This window comes from Lepidochelys kempii, chromosome 12, assembly GCF_965140265.1.
Source record: "Lepidochelys kempii isolate rLepKem1 chromosome 12, rLepKem1.hap2, whole genome shotgun sequence".
Taxonomy (NCBI): domain Eukaryota; kingdom Metazoa; phylum Chordata; order Testudines; family Cheloniidae; genus Lepidochelys; species Lepidochelys kempii.
In genome coordinates, this window is record NC_133267.1 from 838,210 (window position 1) to 862,183 (window position 23,974).

The window sequence follows — 23,974 nt, forward strand, 5'->3', positions numbered from 1 at the left end:
CCTGTGTGAAAACAGGAGAAAACCCTCCATCACAGTGGGTCTGGGAGACGTACACCGCGACTGTCTAGTCACGCCTGGACATCTTTGACTGAAGGTGCTAGGGAGGGATACAGTATTCTCTCTGCTGCAGGAGGTGGAGAGGAGTCTGGGAGTGCTTTGTGGGGGATGTAAGGTGCCCATCACCTTGGTATCAAAGCCCCACCCTAGGGCCTGAACTGAATGTGGCTCAACAACATCCCATGCTGGTGTGCTCCATTAGGTGCTTGTAGGAAAGTCCTGGTGAGCTGGGAGATGGCCCATGGTGGAGGGACTTTCAGAGTTATGAAGGAGGCTGTAGGCTAGAGCTGCATTGGTCTAGGGTGAAGTTGTACACACCTGTGCTGCTTCCCAAGTCCTTTGTTTTATCTTGTGCTCCCTCTGCACTTGGGAAGGAGAAGGGGTAGCCCCCCAAAACACTTCGTGTGTGGCTGGAAAGGTCTTGTGCTGGGAGGGAGCTGGTGAAAAACACATGGAAAACAGGTCTATAATTATAACGGGACTTTAACAAAACCACTGCGGCTCCATGCTTCATAACATAGATTCACCTGCCTTCACCCAAGTCCTCGAAATCTCCCCCTTCCACAGCCGTCCAGTGAACCAACCTGCCTTGGCCAATCATGTCTCAGATGAGCAGGAAGGATTGCTCTGTGTTCTGACGCAGAGTGTAATTCCCCATTGGCTCTCTTTGCCAGGGCAATGCCGTGCTTTTAAAGACTTGCTAGGGCTTGATGGGCTTTTCCAAATTGCTGAGGATGCAGCAGCACAAAGATCTCTCCTAAAGTGGATTCAACAGAAAAGTTGGGCCAATTAAGAGGGCAAGGCAGCACCTGGGGGGTTATAAAAAGGGCAGGCAGGGGATGAGAGCTACCAGAGAGACAAGATGGCTTGCTGGCTGATGTCCTCAAGCCAGAGAGCCAGGACTGGAGCAGCAGCAGAGGTAGATGCTGGCTGGCTCTGAGCTGGAGGGACCCAGAGAGGGCTGAAGGAAGGGGGAGCAGCAGAGGAGCTCACCGGCTGATGTCTCCTTGTTGGAGAGCTGGCCCAGAGTAACCGTGAGAGGGTTGGGGGCAGAGGGATGCTTCCCTGGTAAAAAGAAAAGGAATACTTGTGGCATCTTAGAGACTAACCAATTTATTTGAGCATAAGCTTTCGTGAGCTACATCAGCATCCGATGAAGTGAGCTGTAGCTCACGAAAGCTTATGCTCAAATAAATTGGTTAGTCTCTAAGGTGCCAAAAGTACTCCTTTTCTTTTTGCGAATACAGACTAACACGGCTGTTACTCTGTTCCCTGGTAAAGATGCTCTCCCAGCGGAGAGGCTGCAGGAGTTCCTGCAGGGGAAAGTGCGGTTGCACCCTAGAAGGAAGGGCTGGGGTGGAATAGGATGCATAGGGAGCCTAGCTGTGATGGAAAACCCTGGGGTATGGTGAGAGCAAGGACTGCTTGCACAGGGGTGATATGGATTATACTTTGGGACTGTCTGCACTATGTATTGTTGATGGCCTAGATCTGCTTCCATGGACTTATTGGGGTCTCAAAAGGAAACTGAGGTGAGGGACCACTTGCAGGGCTGCTACGAGGCCACAAGGAGGCATGCAGGAGGAGATCACTGGTTTACAGGGAACTGGCCAGCTGCTCCTTCCTAGTTATATCATGCTTCCCGTTTCTTATACTTATATGGCAAGCAGCCTCCTCACTTCACTGCAGAGGTGGCTATGGCTGATATGATTCATGCCACTGTGAGTGCCGCTGCTGTGGAAGCCTCAAAGGGCATCCCAGTCTCCATGCTTTTCTCTCTCCCCGTCTCCTCACAAACCAGAAGACCCTGCTGTTTCGTTTATTCATGTATTAGAAGGGGACCCTTAAGCTCTGTGTCTGCCCCAGGTTGTGTATTGGTCTCCTGAAGCAGTGGCTGATACCGTTAGACCCTTAAAGCAGGGTATGGAGCCATGCCCCTTTCCCTCTTCCCGCCCCGCTGTTCGCAGCGCATTGTGAGCTTGCAAGGCAAACACAGAATCTTTTCACCTCAAAGAGCTTCTGCCCATGCATGGGATGAGAGGCTCCAAGGAAATGTGGCTTGTTGGCTGGAGTGTCTCTGGCGCAGGGGTTGATCTGAGCAAAAGAAACCGTTCTCCTTAGCCATGACCACCTGGTTCACACACAGCATTTCTCATCTCTGTTTTCATTTGAGGTGGTAATGATGTCTTCTCCCAGTAAATAATGAGTGTCTGCTTCGTCGTCTCTATCAGGGTGAAGAGGCCAAGTGGCATAAGCAGCCTCCTGGGAAAGATTGGCTCCAAAAAGCAAAAGATGAGCACGCTAGAGAAATCCAAACTGGACTGGGAGAACTTCAAGGAGGAGGAGGGGATCGGGGAGGATCTGGCCATCCACAACCGAGGGAAAGAAGGGTAAGACTGGCTTTATTTAGTAGCAGTCAGGGTCTGCCAAGCACCCAGGAAACCCATAACTTCCTGCAGAGAAGTGACCAAACCCCAAAGCACTAGGCGGCTGTTGCGAGCCCAGCAATTGATCTCTCTCTAAGGGTCCTGGGGATAGACTGTTGAAGAATGTCTGGCTGTCCTGAGCACTCCCACAGTCCCCTAAGACATCAGTAGGATTTTCAGGCCCACCCTTATGGACTGCTCCTGATAGGGTGGCAAATGCAGCTTGACCAGGTTCTTTGAGTAGCCAGTCCAGCAATCTACTGACAAAAGATGGTGGCCCCCTGTACAGCTTGCCCTAAGATATCCCACTTTCATAAGCACATTTTTTTCCCTTTTTAACGTCACCCAGGGGCACCATACAGGCTCCTCAGGCTTTCCTCCTCTTCAGTACAGACGCATACAAATACAGAACAGCTGTCAGAGCACATTGCTGTTTATGAGAGCGTTGGGTATTGATTGTGTGTGTCTAGCAGTGCTCAGTCCAGTGCAGTTAATGTCATAAAAGTAAGTAGCGGTGTTGTAGATAAAACAGTTCATAATGCACGCCATGGGGAAGGGAAATAAGATCAGACGTGGCTTCCCTACCACAAGTGCTTCTCTAGACTATGGGAAAATCTCCCCAGCTTAGTGGACTGCTCATAAAATGTAACCTATGCTAAGCTGTTCTTATGCTTTGCCTGCAGGAGACCTTGCAGTCTCAGGGCTCCACAAATCTGATTTTCTGTTTCAAATGGATATTTTATTACCCTTGTCTTTTCTCTTTGCTGCCTGGCCTCTAACATACCACTCATCCTATTAGATCTGCCCTGTTGGCCTCTCCAGCATAGACAGGTGGGTGCCAATAGAGCAGGGTGGGGGTGGGTGGGTCGGTGGCACTCCATCAAGCCAGAGCAAGTCAAAGGAGCTGCATTGAGTTACACCAGCTGTGGATCTGGCCCTCCAGATTAAGATGCTCATTTATCAGGCTCTGGTGATGTGAGAGCAGGATGGGGAAGGGGCTTTTGTGCAAGACCTGACAAAACATCTCAACACATCGAACTCCATTAGTGCACAGAGCTGGACTTCTCCTCTGGGGAAAAGCCCCTCTGAGGAAGGCTTACAGTTCAGATGGCATATGTCAGCATCACCAGGAGTGACAGATGTCTGCAAGCAAGGCTGTGCCAGAGCCCTCTGCTCTCTGATGGGCTCTGCTCCCCAGAATGGGTAGATGACGAGCAGTGCCAGCTTCCTACATACAGTGTCCCACCAACGTCCCTTCCTTGGCTTTGCAGGGTCTTGCCTTCAGAAGGATTCAGAGGGGAGTTGAATCTCCATTGCCCGTCAGCCTTTGAGTTCTCTGTAGCTGCCTCTGGTGGCGCCAGCTGCTTAAAATGGTGGTGTCCAAGCGGTGGACACTTTTTTACCAGGAGCTGGACTAACAACCCACCTGAGAATTCATTTCACACGGACAACTGGGCAGCCATCAGGGCTTTAGGCTGCTATTGATCTGGGCTGTATTCAAACCAATGGCATCAAATGAAAGGCTCTGGAACCTTCTACCAGCCCTTAGACACTCTTCTTACGTCGAAATGCATCCTTGGTGTGTGGGGTGCAGCTCAGCTCCATTGACTGCAGTGACCCTGCACCTGCTTACACCTGGGCTGAACAGGGCGCCTGCTGCTTCAGAGCCATTGCGTTAAACACACTAGTTTAGCAGCATGGGGACACAGAATCTTACCGGAAATCATGAAGATCCTTCAGCCTCTTTAATTGCTTGGTCCTGATTACATCTGCATTGAAGTTACAAACTGAAAATGTCCCGCTTCCTTGGAAAGTTCTGATTTCTTGTTCTGGCCCATGTACAGGGGCAACGAATATCCATGGACTTCACTCACCGCTGGCAAACCTCTCCAGTGGCATGGCTGCAGTAGTCTTTAAAGACTGGAGAAGAGATCAGTGCATAGGAACGATGAGCGAATCAGAGTAGTATCTTTAAGAGTATCTGCAAGCTTGACTAGCCTTGCTTATTAACTGCTCAAGCAGATCTCAGGTCCACTGAGCTATCAGCCGGTGGCTTTGTCATTACACAGAAGAGAAACATGGTGCCATGAAAACACGAGACTCTTCTTTTAAAAAAATCAATACTAGTCAAATGCGTAACATCAGGGGGTCACCAGATGACCCAGCTCACCTTTAATCACATCCACCTCCAAGGCAGAAAGGCAGGGAGTCCAAGCACATAAGTGAGCCAAAGCTACTAGTAAATGATGGGGGTGAGAAGGGGGTGAAACTGCAGCTGTCAGCCTGGCATCACAAGATCACACAAACACCACTGTCATTGGCTGCTTTTGCGATCCGGCCACTTTCTATGAGCCACTTTTTCTTTTACTATCCTCTCCCTCCCCTCAGATATTTGTCAAGTGACCTTTGTCCACAATTCAGTGGATAGTAATTGACACAGCTCATTATAAAAATCCGGACAAGAACTATTAGGATGAGGAATGGTGTCTGTACCTGGTGCCTGCCTGGCGCTGATGAACCATGCTTCACATGTCTTTTACTAATATTTCTGCTGCTATTTGTCACACGGGCAGGCTCTGCAGATCTCGCTGTGTAACTGAAGATGGGTTCCACCTGATTAGGAAAGCATTCAGTCACCCATGGCAAGTCAAGGCCCAGATTGTTAAGCACCAGGCAAACCCGAGACGCTATAGAAATAGTAATCGTATGTCTTATGGCCGGGGGAAGAAATTCTTCCTTTAAAAAAAAAAAAAACTTGCCAAAGTCACCGTTCACATCTCAGGGCAGCTCCTTGGGCCTTTGCTTGCTTTCTCAAGTTGTTAGAAGTTGCTCCATCAGCACTCTTGTTCTGGCTGAGTGATGGAATTGCAGTTTCCTTCCTTTCATAACACAGTTCATTCTGCCCTCCGCAGCCTGGCCTGCTGTAATCCCAAAGCTAAAGGGGACAAGTGGTACCCTCCGGCTACGTCTAACCTGCCATTGTCTCTTTCCTCCCCTCGTCATCAATTTTCAATCCGCGGGTTTATTTTTCATCAGCCATGGAAGGTGGGTTTGTGTGCAACCCAGATTCTGTCAGATCCTCAGGGCCCGTCCTGCTTTTGAAAAGGAGACATTGAGACGGAGCAGGGGAGGAGACATCCTTTTTGCTGTAAATCTGTCACTCTGCCATATTTTATAAACTTGAACATGTGGCACAGCTTCTTAACTGTGCCACGTTATGTAGGGCAACCTCAGCAGGGGATCTGCACTAGATCTCTCCTCCTCTCCGTGTCCCAGGCAAACCTGGGGCTGTCACACTGTGTGATTGCAAGTGCCTGGCAGGGGACCCAGAGTGCCAATAAAATCTTCCCAAAGGGAACTATCAGCTCTCCTCATTAGCAGACTTCTTTTACAGCAAATGTGCCTTTATCTGAGATAGCTCATGGTTACCCCACTTCCATTATTGCAGGTTATTTATAGCAAATAATGAATTGGGCAATGTAGGTTATTTTTTAAAAAAACAACCCTTCCCTAGCATGAGTAATTCCATGTCGTTGTGAGTTTCCAGTGCTATTTCTCATTGAATTCCTGTTCTGAGGTCTTTGTCCAACTTGCACTGTGGCAGGCTGGGAGCTGTTCGTTCCAGTAGTTTCTTGTTTTGCATGCATATACTCTGAAAAGCGGCTGTGGACAAATGGGTTTGTGGGGTTCCATGTTCATCTCTCAGGGACTCCAGATCAGACATGCTCCGTTTACAGGCAACACGTTGGCTTTTTTTTTCTTTTTTTTTTTTGTCCTTGTTGCCAGCCGTGCAAACTCAGCCCGGAATCGGAGTCAGGGTGGGCTAACTCTGCCCAAAGGGTTCTCGGACCTGCTGCTGCACTGAGTGACCCGTGCACAGCCCCCTAGCTTTCATTAGGTGTGCACGGGTGAAATTGTTTAGACTGTCCTAATCAATCCTGCTGCTGCACAAGAAGGAATAGGCCAATATGAGGGGGAAAGGAGTCCAGGAGAGCTGGCTGGTTTTTAAAGAAGCCTTATTGAGGGCGCAGGAACAAACCATTCCGGTGTGCAGAAAGAATAGCAAATATGGCAGTGACCAGCTTGGCTTCACAGTGAAATCTTCAGTGAGCTTTAACACAAAAAGGAAGCTTACAAGATGTGGAAACTTGGACAGATGACTAGGGAGGAGTATCAAAATATTGCTCGAGCATGCAGGGGTGTAATCAGGAAGGCCAAAACACAACTGGAGTTGCAGCTAGCAAGGGATGTGAAGGGTAACAAGAAGGGTTTCTACAGGTATGTTAGCAACAAGAATAAGGTCAGGGAAAGTGTGGGACCCTCACTGAATGGGGGAAGCAACCTAGTGACAGATGATGTGGAAAAAGCTGAAGTATTCAATTCTTTTTTTTCCTCAGTCTTCACAGACAAGGTCAGCTCCCACACTGCTGTCCTGGGCAACACAGTATGGGAAGGAGGTGAACAGCCCTCAGTGGTGAAAGAACAGGTTAAGGACTATTTAGAAAAGCTGGACGTGCACAAGTCATGGTTCCAGATCTAATGCATCCGAGGGTGCTGAGGGGAAATTGGCTGATGTGATTGCAGAGCCATTGGCCATTATCTTTGAAAACATGTGGTGATCGGGGGAGGTCCTGGACGATTGGAAAAAGGCAAATATAGTGCCCATCTTTAAAAAAGGGAAGGAGAACCCAGGGAACTACAGACCAGTCAGCCTCACCTAAGTCCCTGCAAAAATCATGGACCAGGTCCTCAAGGAAACCATTTTGAAGCACTTGGAGGAGAGGAGTGTGATCAGGAACAGTCAGCATGGATTCACCAAGGGCAAGTCATGCCTGACCAACCTGATTGCCTTCTCTGATGAGATAACTGGCTCTGTGGATATGGGGAAAGTGGTGGATGTGATCGATCTTGACTTTAGCAAAGCTTTTGATATGGTCTCCCACAGTATTCTTGCCAGCAAGTTAAGGAAGTATGGGCTGGATGAATGGACTATAAGGTGAATAGAAAGCTGGCTAGATTGTCAGGCTCAACGGGTAGGTTTTTAAGGCCCAGCTTGTCAAAGCCCTGGCTGGGATGATTTAGTTGGGGTTGGTCCTACTTTCACAGAATCATAGAATATCAGAGTTGGAAGGGACCTCAGGAGGTCATCTAGTCCAACCCCCTGCTCAAAGCAGGACCAATCCCCAACTAAATCATCCCAGCCAGGGCTTTGTCAAGCCTGACCTTAAAAATATCTAAGGAAGGAGATTCCACCACCTCCCTAGGTAACGTATTCCTGTGTTTCACCACCCTCCTAGTGAAAAATGTTTTCCTAATATCCAACCTAAACCTCCCCCACTGCAACTTGAGACCATTACTCCTTGTTCTGTCATCTGCTTCCACTGAGAACAGTCTAGAGCCATCCTCTTTGGAACCCCCTTTCAGGTAGTTGAAAGCAGCTATCAAATCCCCCCTCATTCTTCTCTTCCGTAGACTAAACAATCTCAGTTCCCTCAGCCTCTCCTCATAAGTCATGTGTTCCAGTCCCCTAATCATTTTTGTTGCCCTTCGCTGGACTCTTTCCAATTTTTCCACATCCTTCTTGTAGTGTGGGGCCCAAAACTGGACACAGTACTCCAGATGAGGCCTCACCAATGTCGAATAGAGGGGGACGATCACATCCCTCGATCTGCTCGCTGTGCCCCTACTTATATATCCCAAAATGCCATTGGCCTTGGCAACAAAGGCACACTGTTGATTCATATCCAGCTTCTCGTCCACTGTAACCCCTAGGTCCTTTTCTGCCGAACTGCTGCCTAGCCATTCAGTCCCTAGTCTGTAGCGGTGCATTGGGTTCTTCCGTCCTAAGTGCAGGACTCTGCACTTGTCCTTGTTGAACCTCATCAGATTTCTTTTGGCCCAATCCTTCAATTTGTCTAGGTCCCTCTGTATCCTATCCCTACCCTCCAGCGTATCTACCTCTTCTCCCAGTTTAGTTGCATCTGCAAACTTGCTGAGGATGCAATCCACACCATCCTCCAGATCATTTATGAAGATATTGAACAAAACCGGCCCCAGGACCGACCCTTGGGGCACTTCACTTAATACCGGCTGCCAACTAGACATGGAGCCATTGATCACTACCCGTTGAGCCCGACAATCTAGCCAACTTTCTATCCACCTTATCGTCCATTCATCCAGCCCATACTTCTTGAACTTGCTGGCAAGAATACTGTGGGAGACAGTGTCAAAAGCTTTGCTAAAGTCAAGGAACAACACGTCCACCGCTTTCCCCTCATCCACAGAGGCAGTTATCTCATCATAGAAGGCAATTATATTAGTCAGGCATGACTTGCCCTTGGTGAATCCATGCTGACTGTTCCTGATCACTTTCCTCTTCTCTAAGTGCTTCAGAATTGATTCCTTGAAAGCCCGCTCCATGATTTTTCCAGGGACTGAGGTGAGGCTGACTGGCCTGTAGTTCCCAGGATGCTCCTTCTTCCCTTTTTGAAAGATGGGCACTACATTAGCCTTTTTCCAGTCATCCAGGACTTCCCCCGATCGCCATGAGTTTTCCAAGATAATGGACAATGGCTCTGCAATCACATCCAGCAACTCCTTTAGCACTCTCAGATGCAGTGCATCCGGCCCCATGGGCTTGTGCTCGTCCAGCTTTTCTAAATAGTCCAAAACCATTTCTTTCTGCACAGAGTACTGGTCACCTCCTCCCCATGCTGTGCTGCCCAGTGCAGTAGTCTGGGAGCTGACCTTGAGGAGGGGGTTGGACTAGATGACCTCCTGAGGTCTCTTCCAACCCTAATCTTCTATGATTCCAGCTCCGGGAACATCTACACTGCAAACCTCCACCCCACCCCAACTGATAGTCTCGAGCTGGTGGGCTAAAAATCACTGTGTAGCCGTTTCTGCTCGGGCTCTGATGCCCACCTCCCCTCGCCAGGTTTCAGAACCCAGGCCCTAGTCTGTGCGGGAACATCTACACTGCTGTTTTAACCCAGTAGCATGAGCCTGACATACCAGAGTCAGTTGACCCAAGCTCTGAGACTTGCTGCCACGGGGGGGTTGCACTGGAGATGTAGCCTTACCTTGGCTCTTGTGAGGCAGGGACAGATCTGTGGGGTAATTTCACCAGTCCCTTCCCAGGATAGAGGCCCCCTCTTAGGGCCTCGCTTTTGCGCATGTCCACATGGCAGCTGGAAGGTGTCATTCCGCCCTGGGTAGACTGGCACTGCTCCAGCAAGCGCCTAAAAACAGCAGTGTGGCTGCAGCGACACAAGCAGGGGCTTCAACTAACATCAGAGTGGCCAGACGGGGTCAGACCAAGGGTCCATCCAGCCCAGTGCCCTGTCTGCCGCCAGTGGCCAGTGCCAGGTGCCCCAGAGGGAGTGAACAGAACAGGAAATCATCAAGTGATCCATTCCCTGTCGCCCATTCCCAGCTTCTAGCAAACAGAGGCTAGGGACGCCATGCCTGCCCATCCTGGCTAATAGCATTGATGGATCTATCCTCCATGAACTTATCTAGTTCTTTGTTGAACCCTGTTATAGTCTTGGCCTTCACAGCATCCTCTGGCAAAGAGTTCCACAGGGTGACTGTGCGTTGTGTGAAGAAATACTTCCTTTCATTGTTTTAAACTTGCTGCCTATTAATTTCATTTGGTGGCCCTTAGTTCTTATGTTGTGTGAAAGAATAAATAACACTTCCTTGTTCACTTTCTCTACACCAGTCATGATTTTATAGACCTCAATCATATCCCCCCTTAGTCGTCTCTTTTCCAAGCTGAAAAGTCCCAGTCTTATTAATCTCTCCTCATATGGAAGCTGTTCCATACCCCTAATCATTTCTGTTGCCCTTCTCTGAATCTTTTCCAATTCCGATATATCTTTTTTGAGATAGGGTGACTAGAACCACACACAGTATTCAAGATGTGGGCATACCATGGATTTATATAGAGGCAATGTGATATTTTCTGTCTTATCTATCCCTTTTCTAACAGCTCCTAACATTCTGTTCGCTTTTTTGACTGCCACTACACACTGAGTGGATGTTTTCAGAGAACTATCCACAATGACGCCAAGATCTCTTTCTTGAGTGATAACAGCTAATTTAGACTCCATCATTTTATATGTATAGTTGGGATTATGTTTTCCAGTGTGCATTACTTTGCCTTTATCAACATTGAATTTCATCTGCCATTTTATTGCTCATCACTCAGTTTAGCGAACTCCCTTTGTGACTCCTCACAGGCTGCTTTGGATTTAGCTAGCTGCCCGAGTATGTGCCTAGGATCTTGAATGGGGTTGTACTGAAGCAGCTAGCCCTGTGGCCACACTGCTGTTTTTAGGGGCTAGCCCGGGGAGAGCTAGCACATCTATCTACCCACGCTGGGAATTACCCCTCCCTGCTGCTCTGTAGACATAGCTTTTGTGGCACAAAATGACATGCCTTCATTGTGGTTCTTGTAAGAAGTTACTTCCACAAGCTACATTTGGGATCTGATAACGACAGAAGACCGGAGCTGTTCTACATTCAGGAGGGATGGCATCATTCTGTTCCTGGTGCTGGTTCTTTAATCCCTACATGCCTGGACTGTAAGCAGGCTGATGGGTAAGTGCGTGCGAAATCAACGCCATGCTCTGATTAGCACCTGCCATCAGCTATGTAGACATACCTGAACCATTCCCACGGCTGCCTGAAGGTTACCAGAGAGATGAGAGTCTCAGGAGCACTGTGATCAAACCCAATCAGAAAAGCAGCAGGGGTCAGATGAAGCCACACCCCTAACTCTGTCTCCTCCCCACTCTAAGTGACCCTGGTTTTACTCTCTCTCGAAATGCCGGATTCTTTCCTGTGCCCCTCGACATCGCAGTATCCAAGCTCCTCCCAGGAATAATTAATAACCACTAGCTTTTATCGAGCACTGTTCACCAGCGGATCTCAAAGTGCTTTGCAAAGGAGGTCAGTGCTGTCAGCCCCACAAGCACCAACGGATTTCTCCTCCTCACAACTCTGCGAGGAAGGGAGGTGCTGTTATTCCCAGTGTGGAGATGGGAAACTGAGACACAGAGAAAGCAAAGGTTGAACTCGCATCTCTTTAGTGCAGTGCCTTAACCAAAGCCCATGCTTCCTCTGTCAGTGCAGATTGTATTACTTCATTTCCTGTGCCCTTGTTGTGACCCACTGCCATTGGATATCATTTACACCACCATTCATCACCCCTAAATCTAGCCCCTTGCCAGGAGCAGCCTGGCATCATCGCTCATGGGCAGGATGGGGCTGCTGCCATTCACACATCTCCGCTGAGTAGAGGGCTGGATGCTGAACAACCCAAAAGCTCCCCGTCCCAAGAGGGGTGAATCCTCAAGGATCTCTGAGGCTGGTGCCAGCACTGTCCTGGCCCGCAGCCAGGCCGGTGTTTGTGAAATGTAACAAATAGGCATTCCCACATTTCCCTTGGAGCTGTTTTTCATTGGTACCCCAGTATTGGTACCATGTCTAGTTGGCAGCTGGTGTCAAGTGGAGTGCCCCAGGGGTCGGTCCTGGGGCCAGTTTTGTTCAATATCTTCATAAATGATCTGGAGGATGGTGTGGATTGCACCCTCAGCAAGTTTGCAGATGACACTAAACTGGGAGGAGAGGTAGATACACTGGAGGGTAGGGATAGGATACAGAAGGCCCTAGACAAATTGGAGGATTGGGCCAAAAGAAATCTGATGAGGTTCAAGGACAAGTGCAGAGTCCTGCACTTAGGACGGAAGAACCCAATGCACCGCTACAGACTAGGGACCGAATGGCTCGGCAGCAGTTCTGCGGAAAAGGACCTAGGGGTGACAGTGGACGAGAAGCTGGATATGAGTCAGCAGTGTGCCCTTGTTGCCAAGAAGGCCAATGGCATTTTGGGATGTATAAGTAGGGGCATAGCGAGCAGATTGAGGGACGTGATCGTCCCCCTCTATTGGACATTGGTGAGGCCTCATCTGGAGTACTGTGTCCAGTTTTGGGCCCCACACTACAAGAAGGATGTGGATAAATTGGAAAGAGTCCAGCGAAGGGCAACAAAACTGATTAGGGGTCTAGAACACATGACTTATGAGGAGAGGCTGAGGGAACTGGGATTGTTTAGTCTGCGGAAGAGAAGAATGAGGGGGAATTTGATAGCTGCTTTCAACTACCTGAGAGGTGGTTCCAGAGAGGATGGTTCTAGACTATTCTCAGTGGTGGAAGAGGACAGGACAAGGAGTAATGGTCTCAAGTTGCAGTGGGGGAGGTTTAGGTTGGAGATTAGGAAAAACTTTTTCACTAGGAGGGTGGTGAAACACTGGAATGCGTTGCCTAGGGAGGTGGTGGAATCTCCTTCCTTAGAAGTTTTTAAGGTCAGGCTTGACAAAGCCCTGGCTGGGATGATTTAACTGGGGATGGGTCCTGCTTTTGAGCAGGGGGTTGGACTAGATGACCTCCTGAGGTCCCTTCCAACCCTGATATTCTATGATTCTATTAAAAACACAATGAAATGCTCCTAGATGTGAAGGCCGGACTTCCAAGGGCTCCTAGTGACATGCGCAAACTGCCGCTGTCACTTTCCTGTTGCCCGAAGCTTTCTACAAAACCCCAGGCTCATGCGGCCTCAGTGCCTCTGCAGCCATGTTCTCTGGAGCTCTCCTGAGCTTCTCCCCACAGCCCCAGGGCAGAGTGAATAAGCTAGAAGATAATCTCCAGCAAACCTCCCATGCTGCAGGTGAGCAGTTTCATCAGTCTGGGGAGGGGAAAAGCTTCCAGCATCCTTTGTGCTCTGCATTTTGTTATGCTTTATTTTATTACAGCAAGGCCCCTGACGAGATGGGGACCCCCTTGGTCTAGTGTCCGCGTAAGGTTCTGGAACAAACGAGTTGTTGAGGTAGAGCACTGGAGCGGGAGACCTGGGTTCAGTGCCCAGTTCAGCTACTGCCTCTCTGTAACCTGGGGCAAGGCCACCTGGGCCTCCCTAGCTGTGAATGGGGCTAGTGCTGCCCTGCCTCTCATCCGTTACTGGCTGGGAGGTGTTCAGATATGCCAGGCTGGATCCACAGCTAGGCTTACAACTAACCAGGCCAGCCGAGAAAGCCAGGGAGAAAGGCAACAGGGTTTGCCCCGTTGTGCCGATGGGGAACCGAGTCACAGGAGTTAGGAGCCTGGGCCTCAGTAGCTCCCTGGGGTGAGATAGGCCATGCCAGTCAACCAGGGTCCAGCCAGTCCACCACCTAAGCAGGTGACCCTAAGGCAGGTCTCTACACTCCTAATAAAAGCAGCCACTCCAGTCTGCTCGACAGAACTGCCGTGACGGGAGAATTTCCAGCTGCCTGTTGTTCTGTCAGACTGCCCCCTCCTGGACCTGTCCCAGGGCCTGTCTCAGCCACCACCCTGGCTAGCCTGGCACTCACCAAAGGCCATGCCAGGAGCCTGTGGCAGAGGCTCAGATCTGTCGAGTCCCAGCCTCGTGCCTGGTCATTTCCCACGTACGTTAGAGGAGGGGAAGGAGATGCAGATAAGAGCGAGAAGCCTGGTGGAGAACGCAGATTTGAACAAGCCCAGCCGATGCCTCTTGTTGAGCTGCCAAGGCAGGCAGACCAAATGCTTTGTTGTGGACTGGCACGTTCCCCCTAAGGGGGGGTTGCACATCACAGGAAGTGGAGCTGGCTGGGTACATGACCAGGAACCAGGATGCTCTGAGTGTGAATCCCCACTCTTGCGGGACCTTGCTCTATATCCATTACCGCATGGCAGCAAGGGGTAACCCAAACCCCACCTCACAGTGAGGTTGGGAGGGGTAGTTTGTTCATGTCTAAGCCAGAAGACCTCACGGCCACCAGAATTTCCAGGCACGGGGCCCTCAAGTTAGGCACCTGGATAGAGCTGATTTTCCAGAGGTAGTTTAGGGGAGGTGAAGCCCACTGAGCTGCCTCTGTAAATGTGGCCCCTCATCCAGGTGTCTCAGTACAGATGCCAGTATGCCACGCTGACCCCCAGGCTTTCCTGTGTTGGGGTGTGGGCGCCAGTGTGGGTGTTTGGTCTAGAAGTGCCTCTAGTTTCTGTTCGCAGCCAGATAACTCTTGGGCCCCGTGGACCTCCTTCACAAGCCATGGCTGGTCCACTCGGTGACTGCTGTTCAGCTCTCAGGTGAGAGGGTGCCTGCCAGAGCCATGGGCAGCAGTCAGGGGAGAGTCCAACAAGCTCCTAGAATTGCACTGGGCCTGCTCCCCGTGACTTGCTCAGCTCTGGGCCATGTCGTCTGGCTAACCCCTTGGCTGGTACCATTCCTGCCCCTTGCCCCAGGGCCAGCCTGACTCAGCAGAAGTTCTCACTGGTGCTGCTGCTGCGCCATTCTTCCTGCCTACTGGAGCATTCGCAGGCATTCGCAGGCACTTGATCCACAAGGCCCTCTGACCTCGCTCTTTAGCAGGGGAGAGCCCAGCCCAGGAGCAGTTAAGCTCTGTCATGGCAGAATGGCTCACTCTTGGGTGTCCCTGGGTTCCCTTTGCTCTGAGCCCTCCCAGCTTCGGCCCGCAGAATTGTTTGCTGTGATTGGAAGTTTGTTCTCTCGGAAGCAAAGGGCTAGTGCCATTGGCATAGGGTGGGGACAGTGCCCGGGGGCTCTTTTCAAGATTTCCCACACTCCATTGCAGTGCACCCCCGTTCATAGTCTGCAGCACCTAGCATGGGTGGCCACCCCCACCCAGTGAGCTATGCCACGCATCTCACCTCTGACTCGCAGCCCCTGCCTCTGCTGGGACAGGCCTTGGCTAAGCAGACACTGTGAGTAGGATCTAGCTGAGTGGCAGCTTGTGACTGGTGAGAAACAGGAACTTGGGAGAGGCAACCCAACTACTGGGATTTGTGAAGTGAAGCGGGTTCTGCAGGCAGGTCCCCCCAGGGGAGAGACCAGGACTAGCATGCTGGGCCACTACCCCTCGGCAACATTTACCCAGAGCTGACCTGTGTCTGTCATCAGGGTGAAGACCCATGTAGGATAGCCCCAGATGCAGCACAGCACTTCTGTCTTTGGGGCAGGGCTGGAAGGGGCAAAGACACGTCCCTGAATGTGCAGGCTTGCTGGCAGGCCAGATAGCACTGCGCTTGGAGGAAGCTGCTCACCGAACCTTCTGAGTGGGAAGGTCTGATGCTGCCCAGTCACTGCAAGAGGGAAGAGAAATCTGTTATCGCAACTTGAGTGCTTGCGAAAGGGGGCTGCCAGCCAAGTATCCCTGCAGCGTGAAAGTACGCACAGCCAGGGCAGCAGCAGAGTGAGCTTCCCAGCCCTCTGCCAACGAGCTACCTCCTGTCCTGGCGGGACCATCCTAGGGCTCAGCCTCTGTAGCCCTTCAGTCCCTGCCTTCACTGCCACCCAGGATGCCAGCTGTGCCGCTCTGCTTGCTGGCCAGCTGCCCTGGGAAGAAGACTGACAGAGCCAGCTCAGCCAGCCAATAGCTTCTAAACCGGGCAGAGCCTTGGGATATTTATTCCCGCACTGCCCTGTGGCTGGCTCGGCTGCAACCTTCGCCGTGGCTTTGGAGCTTGGCTTTCTGCAGGTGGTGAGCACTCTGCCCGCTATGTGGGCCAGGCCTATCCAGGGGGGCAATGTGAGAGGACCCAAGCAAACCCACTCCTCTGTGGCCCTGGGGCTTGGGCTTGTCGTGGCATCCCCATGCTGAGTGCAGTGGCCTCGTGCTGAGCGCGTTCCACAGTGGAACAAAAGGCAAATGAGCGTGATGAGTCAATTACAGCTCCCGCTTCGCTCCAGCGATAGGCTAATGAGTAGCGCAGCCCCCAGGCTCGCTGTAGTACCGTTTGTGGCAGAGTGTATTATAATACAGCCGCAGCTCATTAACAAACGGCAAAGTGCTTTGCAGACATTGTCTCTCTGCCCAGCAGTGTTCTCAGGCACTTCTGTGAGAGCTTCGGGAGATGGGGAAATAATCTGGAGGGGGAGTGGGGTGTGGGGTCTGTTACCTGCTCAGCTGCAGATTGCCTGGGCAACCTTAGGCAAGTCACTTCGTCTGGCTGTGCTTGAGTTCTCCCTCTGTACAATGGGGAGAACAGCCCTGCCCTGCATTCCGGGAGGGGCAGGGGGGTGAGGGAAGTCCGGGAGAGATTGCGAGGTGCTCAGTAATGGAGGCTGGGTAAAGACATAGACAGGAGGGTTTGTCATGTAGCGTATACTGCTCGCCCCCAGCTGTTCGCTTTGGCCACTTGGGGACATGTGAGAGTTGCTCTGGAATGCTCCCAGAACCTTTCAGTCAAGGCAGCATTCCACATTGCAGGCTCCAAGCCTGGCGTCCCTCCAGGGCAAGTCTGTGCTGACCCTGCTTCTCTTGGCCTCCCTCTCTCCTGCAGGTACATCGACAGGAAAGCGTTTCTGGAACGTGTGGATCACAGGCAGTTTGAAATCGAGCGTGACATCAGACTGAGCAAGACAAAGCCATGAGACTGGGCGTCTTGCTCCTCCCTCTGTATCCAAGAACCGGCCGGCAGCTGGCAGCTGCTGAAAACAAAATGCAGAAACAGTTTTTCTTTCCAAGACTCAACCTGTATATCCTGTGGGGTTTTTCCTTTTACTGTAAAGGCAGGGAGGGGGTTTGTCAGCAGGTGGGGGCACTTTGGGGGTGTATTGCCTAGCCGATGGCAGTAGCATATCTCTACTGGCATGATCCTAATGGGAACTCTCTGAGCGCCAGTCCCCACGAAAGCCATGGGCAGTGTCCATCTCCCAGCCCCTTACGCTGCTGACAGTGGGAGCAATCAGACGGAGCACGCATGGGCTGCTGGAGCTGGCCGCTTCCTGCCTAAAGACAAGGCCTTGCCCTGCCTGTGGGTTGTCTCGGGGCACCAGCGCCCAGCAGCCTGGGAAAGTGGACGAGGGGATCAAGGTTCACCCCACGCGCGGAGCACAAACTGGACTCCTGCTGATGCCCCAGCAGTTTTGCTGTCAAAGCCTCTCTTCGAGGGTGCTCTGGGCTGTGGAATTCGGGTTGTAGCCCTTCGCTCCACTCTTCCTGTGGACCCAGCTAGGTCCCAGTCCCTCCGTGCTGGGCCTTCCTCCACACGACTCTGACCGGTCTGGGTGTTCTTGTGATTTTATTTTTTTTTATACAAGAAAACCTCCCTCTGTCTGGTTTCCATTCAGTCTCCCCAGGAAGGTGAGAGCAGCAGCAGGTGGGGGAAGGCTCGCGTCCAGTCGGTCATACTAATAAAGGATTCAATCCCTGCGCTGTCGTGTGTTTGGCATGTGTCTCATCATTTCTGTCCCATGCTGGGCACTCCATACGCTTAGGGAGACACAGTCCTTGCCCCAAGCAGCTTACAATCGAAGCAGATGAGACAGACACCATTTCAGAGGTGGGGAGCTGGTGAAAGGTGCAACAAGGAGTCTGGGGTGAACCCAGGTCTGCTGGGTCCCACTGCAGTGCCTCAGCCGTAAGATTAGTGGCATGCTGTCTGCACACATGGGACTCTAATATTGAGGGGAAGGACAGCTCAGCGGTTACAGTGCTAATCTAGGGTTCAGGGGACCTGGGTTCAGTTCTCTGCTCTGCTACAGCCTTCCTGTGTGCCCTAGAGTAAGTCACTGAGGGTTCAGCTACACTGCATTGTAAACCCAGGACTTCTGGACTCAGTGTTTCCAAGTCTGAGCATGTGCATCCACACTGCACTGTAAACCTGGGTTTACAGTTGCTGGCCCTGGGTCTCTCAGCTGTGCTAACGTGTCTGTACTGCGCAGACCTTGTGACTCAGATGTGTGGCTTGAGCTGTGTCCACACTTCAAAATGACAGGGCTTGGACCTGAGTCACAGCAGGGTGTGGGTGCAGACCCAGCCCCCTAGTGCTGGTCCTGCTGCTTGCTGACCCCAGTCAGACAGATTTGTGTGTGGATGGAAGGTGTGGCTTGTGCTTAAACCCATGACAGAGCCCTGTGTAGACATACCCTTAGTCTCTCTGTGCCCCGGTTTCCCATCTGAAGAATAGCAATGACAGCACTGCCCTACCTCACAGGGAGGTGTGAGGTGCTCAGCTGCTGCATAAGGGGGCCCAGCGAAGTACCTCTGCTAGATTTCTAGGCTCTCTTTCCTGTTTCATACAAGTCCTATACAGACTATGTTGTCTTATGGCATAATCATTTGATCCGCAGTCGTTATGAATGGCTCCCATAGCTCACTCCTGACTTTATGCCCCTCAGTAATGCAGCCACCCTGGGTTTGTGCCGATAAAGACTCTATAGCATCCTGCACCATCACGGATGTTGCTTACGCCATATAATTTTTCTGTAAATGGGCTGGAGAGTTTGGGGTGCTATTTTCACACCCCTGTAACTCAAGCTTCTTGGTTCCCCAAGTTTAACTGCACCGGTGTTGAGAGAGGAAGAACAAAGTAATGAATAAAGTTCTACAAATGATCTCTAAATCATAGCTCGGGCTATAAGAGCTGGTGCTGCGAGGGGCCAATGCCCTGGTTTGCCGGTGGTGGAGGCAAAAGCATTTGACCATTTGAAAGGGGCAGAGAGTCTGAGCTCCTCTCCAGTGGTAGAAAGCATTCACTCATTTGTAGAGCTGATCACCGCTGAGATCAATGCTGCAGAGTGGGATTTGCTTCAGTCCTGATTTGTTTGGGAGGGGAAAATTGGAAAAGCAGCAAATATTTCTGACCAATTATCCTGCTCCACTCCCTTTGTTGGAAGTCAAACCAGTAGCTCTTTGAAGGAGATCAGAGCTGGATCAAGGAGCACAGCTCAGGAGAAGCCATCAAAGGAGTGTAACAAATGCATTGTGTCCTGTGGTCCTTGCAGAGGCCGTGCATACGGAGGGAGGAGTTTTCAAAAGCACTCTGTGTTGGCCTAACTCCCCTCCCCCAGAGTCAGGGGGAGCAAGGCTTGGCCAGTGCTTTCCCAGATCCTGCCTCCAGGAATGCAGGTTGGGATGGTGTGTGGTGATCAGGGGGCCATAGGCAGGGCAAGCCATCCCAAAAGAGAGCCAGTAACACCTTGATACCACGTCACACAGCCCTGCCCCCGATATCCCACCTGCCAGCAGATACCGAAAAACTGCATGGATGGCAATGCTGCGTAGAGTTGTCAGACTTGTTCTTGGGATTATTTTTTCTGGCCTGCCGTCTGTAAGGCCAGAAACCTTTATGACACACAGAGGGAACCATAAAACCTTCTAAACGGAACCCCCTCTCTCCTGCAAATTCCATGACCTCCTATCTCTGGCCCTCAGTTTGTACTGGGCCTGTTGCCAAATCTGAAGGCTCCCTGCTTTTCCAGTCCTGGAGAACTCCTGGTTCTGGTCCCGCAGAGGGGAGAATTCAGAGACTCGAATGCCATGACATTTTGAGGTCTGGCAAAGCTATCACCGTCCCCAGATTGAATGTCAGCTCTTCTGCAGCCACTGTCCTTTGAGGGGTGGGGAATTCTGCGGGAAAGAGGAGGAGGGAATGTTTGTGGCAGGCTATTTTATTTCCAAAGCAGCAGTTTGAAGCTGCTCCGAGGTGTGGGACATTAGGCTAAGGGCTGATCGACACTTAAAACGTACATTGACCCAGCTGCGTCATGTAGGGATGTAAAAATTTTACACCCCTGAGAGACGTAGTTAAGCTGACTTGAGCCCTAGTGTAGACAGTGCTGGGTCGACGGAAGCATTCCATCCATCAGCCTAGCTCCCACCACTCGGAGAGGTGGATGGACTAGAGTGAGGGAGGAGCCTCTTCCATTGCTGTAGGGAGCATATAAGCTGCAGCTGTGCCACTGTAGCGTTTCTAGGGTAGACATACCCCCAGACCATGCGTGGGGAATCAGTGAGCAGAGAGGGCCAAAGAGACTTGACCATTTATTCTATGGTGCTGCAATTTAGTGTGTGTGCATGTGCGTGCATGCACGAAAACGTGCCCCTGGGAGTGGTATAATCCTATGGTGCTGCAATTTATCACAAGGACATTGGGTGTGGGTGTGAAAACCTGTCCCTGGGAGTGGTATATACTCACTGCTGAAATTCTGGCCATATTCCATATCTCTGGGGGGAAGGGGGCATGTGTATACTGGGACTACAGTACAGGGCTGGCTCCTGTGCTGGGAGCATGAGAACAGCCCTCGGGATCTTAGTTTTCACCTGAAAAGAGGGAAATCGGTCTCTGCTGAGATGTGGACAGAGACTGTCTCCTAGCCAAACAGGTAACAGCTACTTGAACTGAAGGAGAGCAGCCCTTTCAGGCTGATGGGCCCTGCTGAAGGATCTGGGATGCTGCCAGCAGCAAAGAAGGTTGCCTGGCTTTGGCCAGAGTTGGCGGTTGCATATGCATAAGTGGGTCATGTGCAAAATTATGCCTCAGCAATCTGGCTCTGATGCGTCCCTATGACTAATGCTTAGCACTCCTTTAACACGGTCTGTTTTCAAAGCACTGATGAGCATTTGCTGTCTAATAACCCCATGTGAGGCAGCTCGCTAAGTAGTATTAGGCCAATTTGGGGAAACTGAGTCACAAAGTAGTTACATGATTTGTGCAAGGCCACACACCAACTAAGTGCCAGAGGTGAGGTTAGAACAAAGGAGTACTGGGCTCCTCCCAGCCTGTGCTTGCACCACTAGTCCTCACTGTCCCTAAAAGGAGGGATGGAGAGAGAGAGTCAAAAACAGTCCTAAGTCTGGCCTTGCAGCCCTGAACAGCCAAGCCCAGAGCTGCTCATTTCAACTATCTCATCTTTCAGGGTCTAGTTCCCAGCAGATTCAGAACACATTTGTGATCTGCCTTCGTCAAATCCTAATAAGGTTGTCACATAGAATCACAGACTTTAAGGTCAGAAGGGACCATTAGGATAGTCTAGTCTGACCTCCTGCACAATGCAGGCCACAGAAATTTCACCCACCCACTCCTGTAACAAACCTCTAACCTATGTCTGAGCTACTGAAGTCCTCAAATCGTGGTTTAAAGATTTTGAGGTGCAGAGAATCCTCCAGCAAGTGACACATGCCCCATGCTGCAGAGGAAGGTGAAAAACCCCCAGGGCCTCTTCCAATCTGCCCTGGAGGAAAATTCCTTCCCGACCCCAAATATGGATATCAGCTGAACTCTGAGCATATGGGCAAGATTCACCAGCCACCACCCAGGAAAGAATTCTCTGTAGTAGCTCAGCTCCCACCCCATCTAACGTCCCATCACAGGCCATTGGGCATATCTACCGCTAATAGTTGAAGATAATCTAATTTTGGTAATTAATTGATCCCATCATATCATCCCTTCCATAAACTTATCAAGCTTAGTCTTGAAGCCACATAGGTCTTTTTCCCCCACTGCTTCCCTTGGTAGTTTGTTCCAGAACTTCACTCCTCTGATGGTTAGAAACCTTCATCTAATTTCAAGTCTAAACGTCCCAATGGCCAGTTTATATCCATTTGTCCTTGTGTCCACATTGGTACTGAGCTTAAATAATTCTCCCTCCATGGTATTTATCCCTGTGATATATTTAGAGAGAGCAATCATATCTCCCCTCAACCTTCTTTTGGTTAGGCTAAACAAGCTTAGCTCTTTGAGTCTCCTTTCATAAGACAAAGTTTCAGAGTAACAGCCGTGTTAGTCTGTATTCACAAAAAGAAAAGGAGGACTTGTGGCACCTTAGAGACTAACCAATTTATTTGAGCATAAGCTTTCGTGAGCTACAGCATCCGATGAAGTGAGCTGTAGCTCACGAAAGCTCATGCTCAAATAAATTGGTTAGTCTCTAAGGTGCCACAACTACTCCTTTTCTTTTTTCATAAGACAGGTTTTCTATTCCTCGAATCATCCTAGTAGCTCTTCTCTGTACCTGTTCCAGTTTGAATTCATCTTTCTTAAACATGGGAGACCAGACCTGCACACAATATTCCAGATGAGGTTTCACCAGTGCCTTGTATAAGGGTACTAACACCTCCTTATCTCTACTCGAAATACCTCGCCTGATGCATCCCAAGACCGCATTAGCTTTTTTCACGTCATATCACATTGGCTGCATCTTCAGTGTCTCAGGCACCGGCAGCTTCTCTGGCAGCCGGCAAGAGAGTGGTCATCCATTTGCATCTTCGCTGTCGCAGGTGGTTTAGAATCATAGAATCATAGAATATCAGGGTTGGAAGGGACCTCAGGAGGTCATCTAGTCCGACCCCCTGCTCAAAGCAGGTCCAATCCCCAATTAAATCATCCCAGCCAGGGCTTTGTCAAGCCTGACCTTAAAAACTTCTAAGGAAGGAGATTCCACCACCTCCCTAGGTAACGCATTCCACTGTTTCACCACCCTCCTAGTAAAAAAGTTTTTCCTAATATCCAACCTAAATCTCCCCCACTGCAACTTGAGACCATTACTCCTTGTCCTGTCATCTTCTACTACTGAGATGAATAGTCTAGAACCATCCTCTTTGGAACCACCTCTCAGGTAGTTGAAAGCAGCTATCAAATCCCCCCTCCTTCTTCTCTTCTGCAGACTAAACAATCCCAGTTCCCTCAGCCTCTCCTCATAAGTCATGTGTTCCAGACCCCTAATCATTTTTGTTGCCCTTCGCTGGACTCTCTCCAATTTTTCCACATCCTTCTTGTAGTGTGGGGCCCAAAACTGGACGCAGTACTCCAGATGAGGCCTCACCAATGTCGAATAGAGGGCCAGCTGCTGCCAGACACAATCCTAGGAACCTGCGTCTTGCAATGTCCAGTTATGCCTGCTGGACGCTGCAAGCTTATATGAGTTCATCAATTTAAGAAAGAAATTGATATGTACCAGGCTTGTTATCTCAAGGGGAGTCTCTGACACGCTTCAAACCAAACGAACTGCTTCAGGTAGAACAGACAGATTTATTAACTACAAAGAGATTTTAAGTGTTTATAAGTCAAAGCACAAGAAGTCAGATTTGGTCAAATGAAATAAAACCAAAACGCATTCTAAGTTGATCTTAACACTTTCATTGCCCTTATGAACTTAGATGCTTCTCACCACAGGCTGGCTGGTTGCCCTTCAGCCAGGCTCTCCCCTTTGATCAGTGCTTGTCACTTGGTGGTGGTGTCTGTAGATGGAGGTGGAAAAGAGAGGAAAAGCATGGCAAATGTCTCTTCCTTTTATCATGTTCTTTCTTCCCACTTGGCTTTGCCTCCCCCCCCCACCCCTTCAGGGTCAGGTGAGCATTATCTCATCGTAGTCCCAAACTGATCAAGGGAAGGGGGGAAGGGGGATGACTCACTCGAGAGTCCAACTGATCCTTTGTTGCTGCCTAGGCCAGTATCCTTTGTTCCTGTGAGGCTGGGCTGGGTTTGTCCCATACATGCCCTGATGAGGTGTGAACTTCCCCTCTGCTCTTGGAGAGTTTTTGTCTGGGTTTGTTTTAAGCCATGAGGACACATTTTCAGCCTCAACTATATACATGAAATTACAACCTATAACATTACTATAACAACAATGCTCAGTGCATCGTGAGCCTTCCGAAGACACCCGACATGACAAACTTTGCATTGGA

At 50.4% G+C, this 23,974-nt stretch overlaps 1 protein-coding gene across 3 annotated transcripts in view; it reads left to right on the forward strand.

The window, feature by feature from the left end:
* CFDP1 (craniofacial development protein 1) overlaps nucleotides 1–17,726 on the forward strand; it is a 127,681-nt gene extending 109,955 nt beyond the window's left edge. For 2 of the 3 annotated variants that reach the window (XM_073307049.1, XM_073307048.1), the window contains exons 6-7: nucleotides 2,289–2,447; nucleotides 16,848–17,726. In XM_073307049.1, the coding sequence (XP_073163150.1) occupies nucleotides 2,289–2,447; nucleotides 16,848–16,938 (250 nt within the window). In that variant the 3' untranslated portion in view covers nucleotides 16,939–17,726. The remainder of the gene's footprint in view (nucleotides 1–2,288; nucleotides 2,448–16,847) is intronic. The other variant, XM_073307050.1, reaches the window with a different exon arrangement.
* The last annotated feature ends 6,248 nt before the right edge of the window (nucleotides 17,727–23,974 follow it).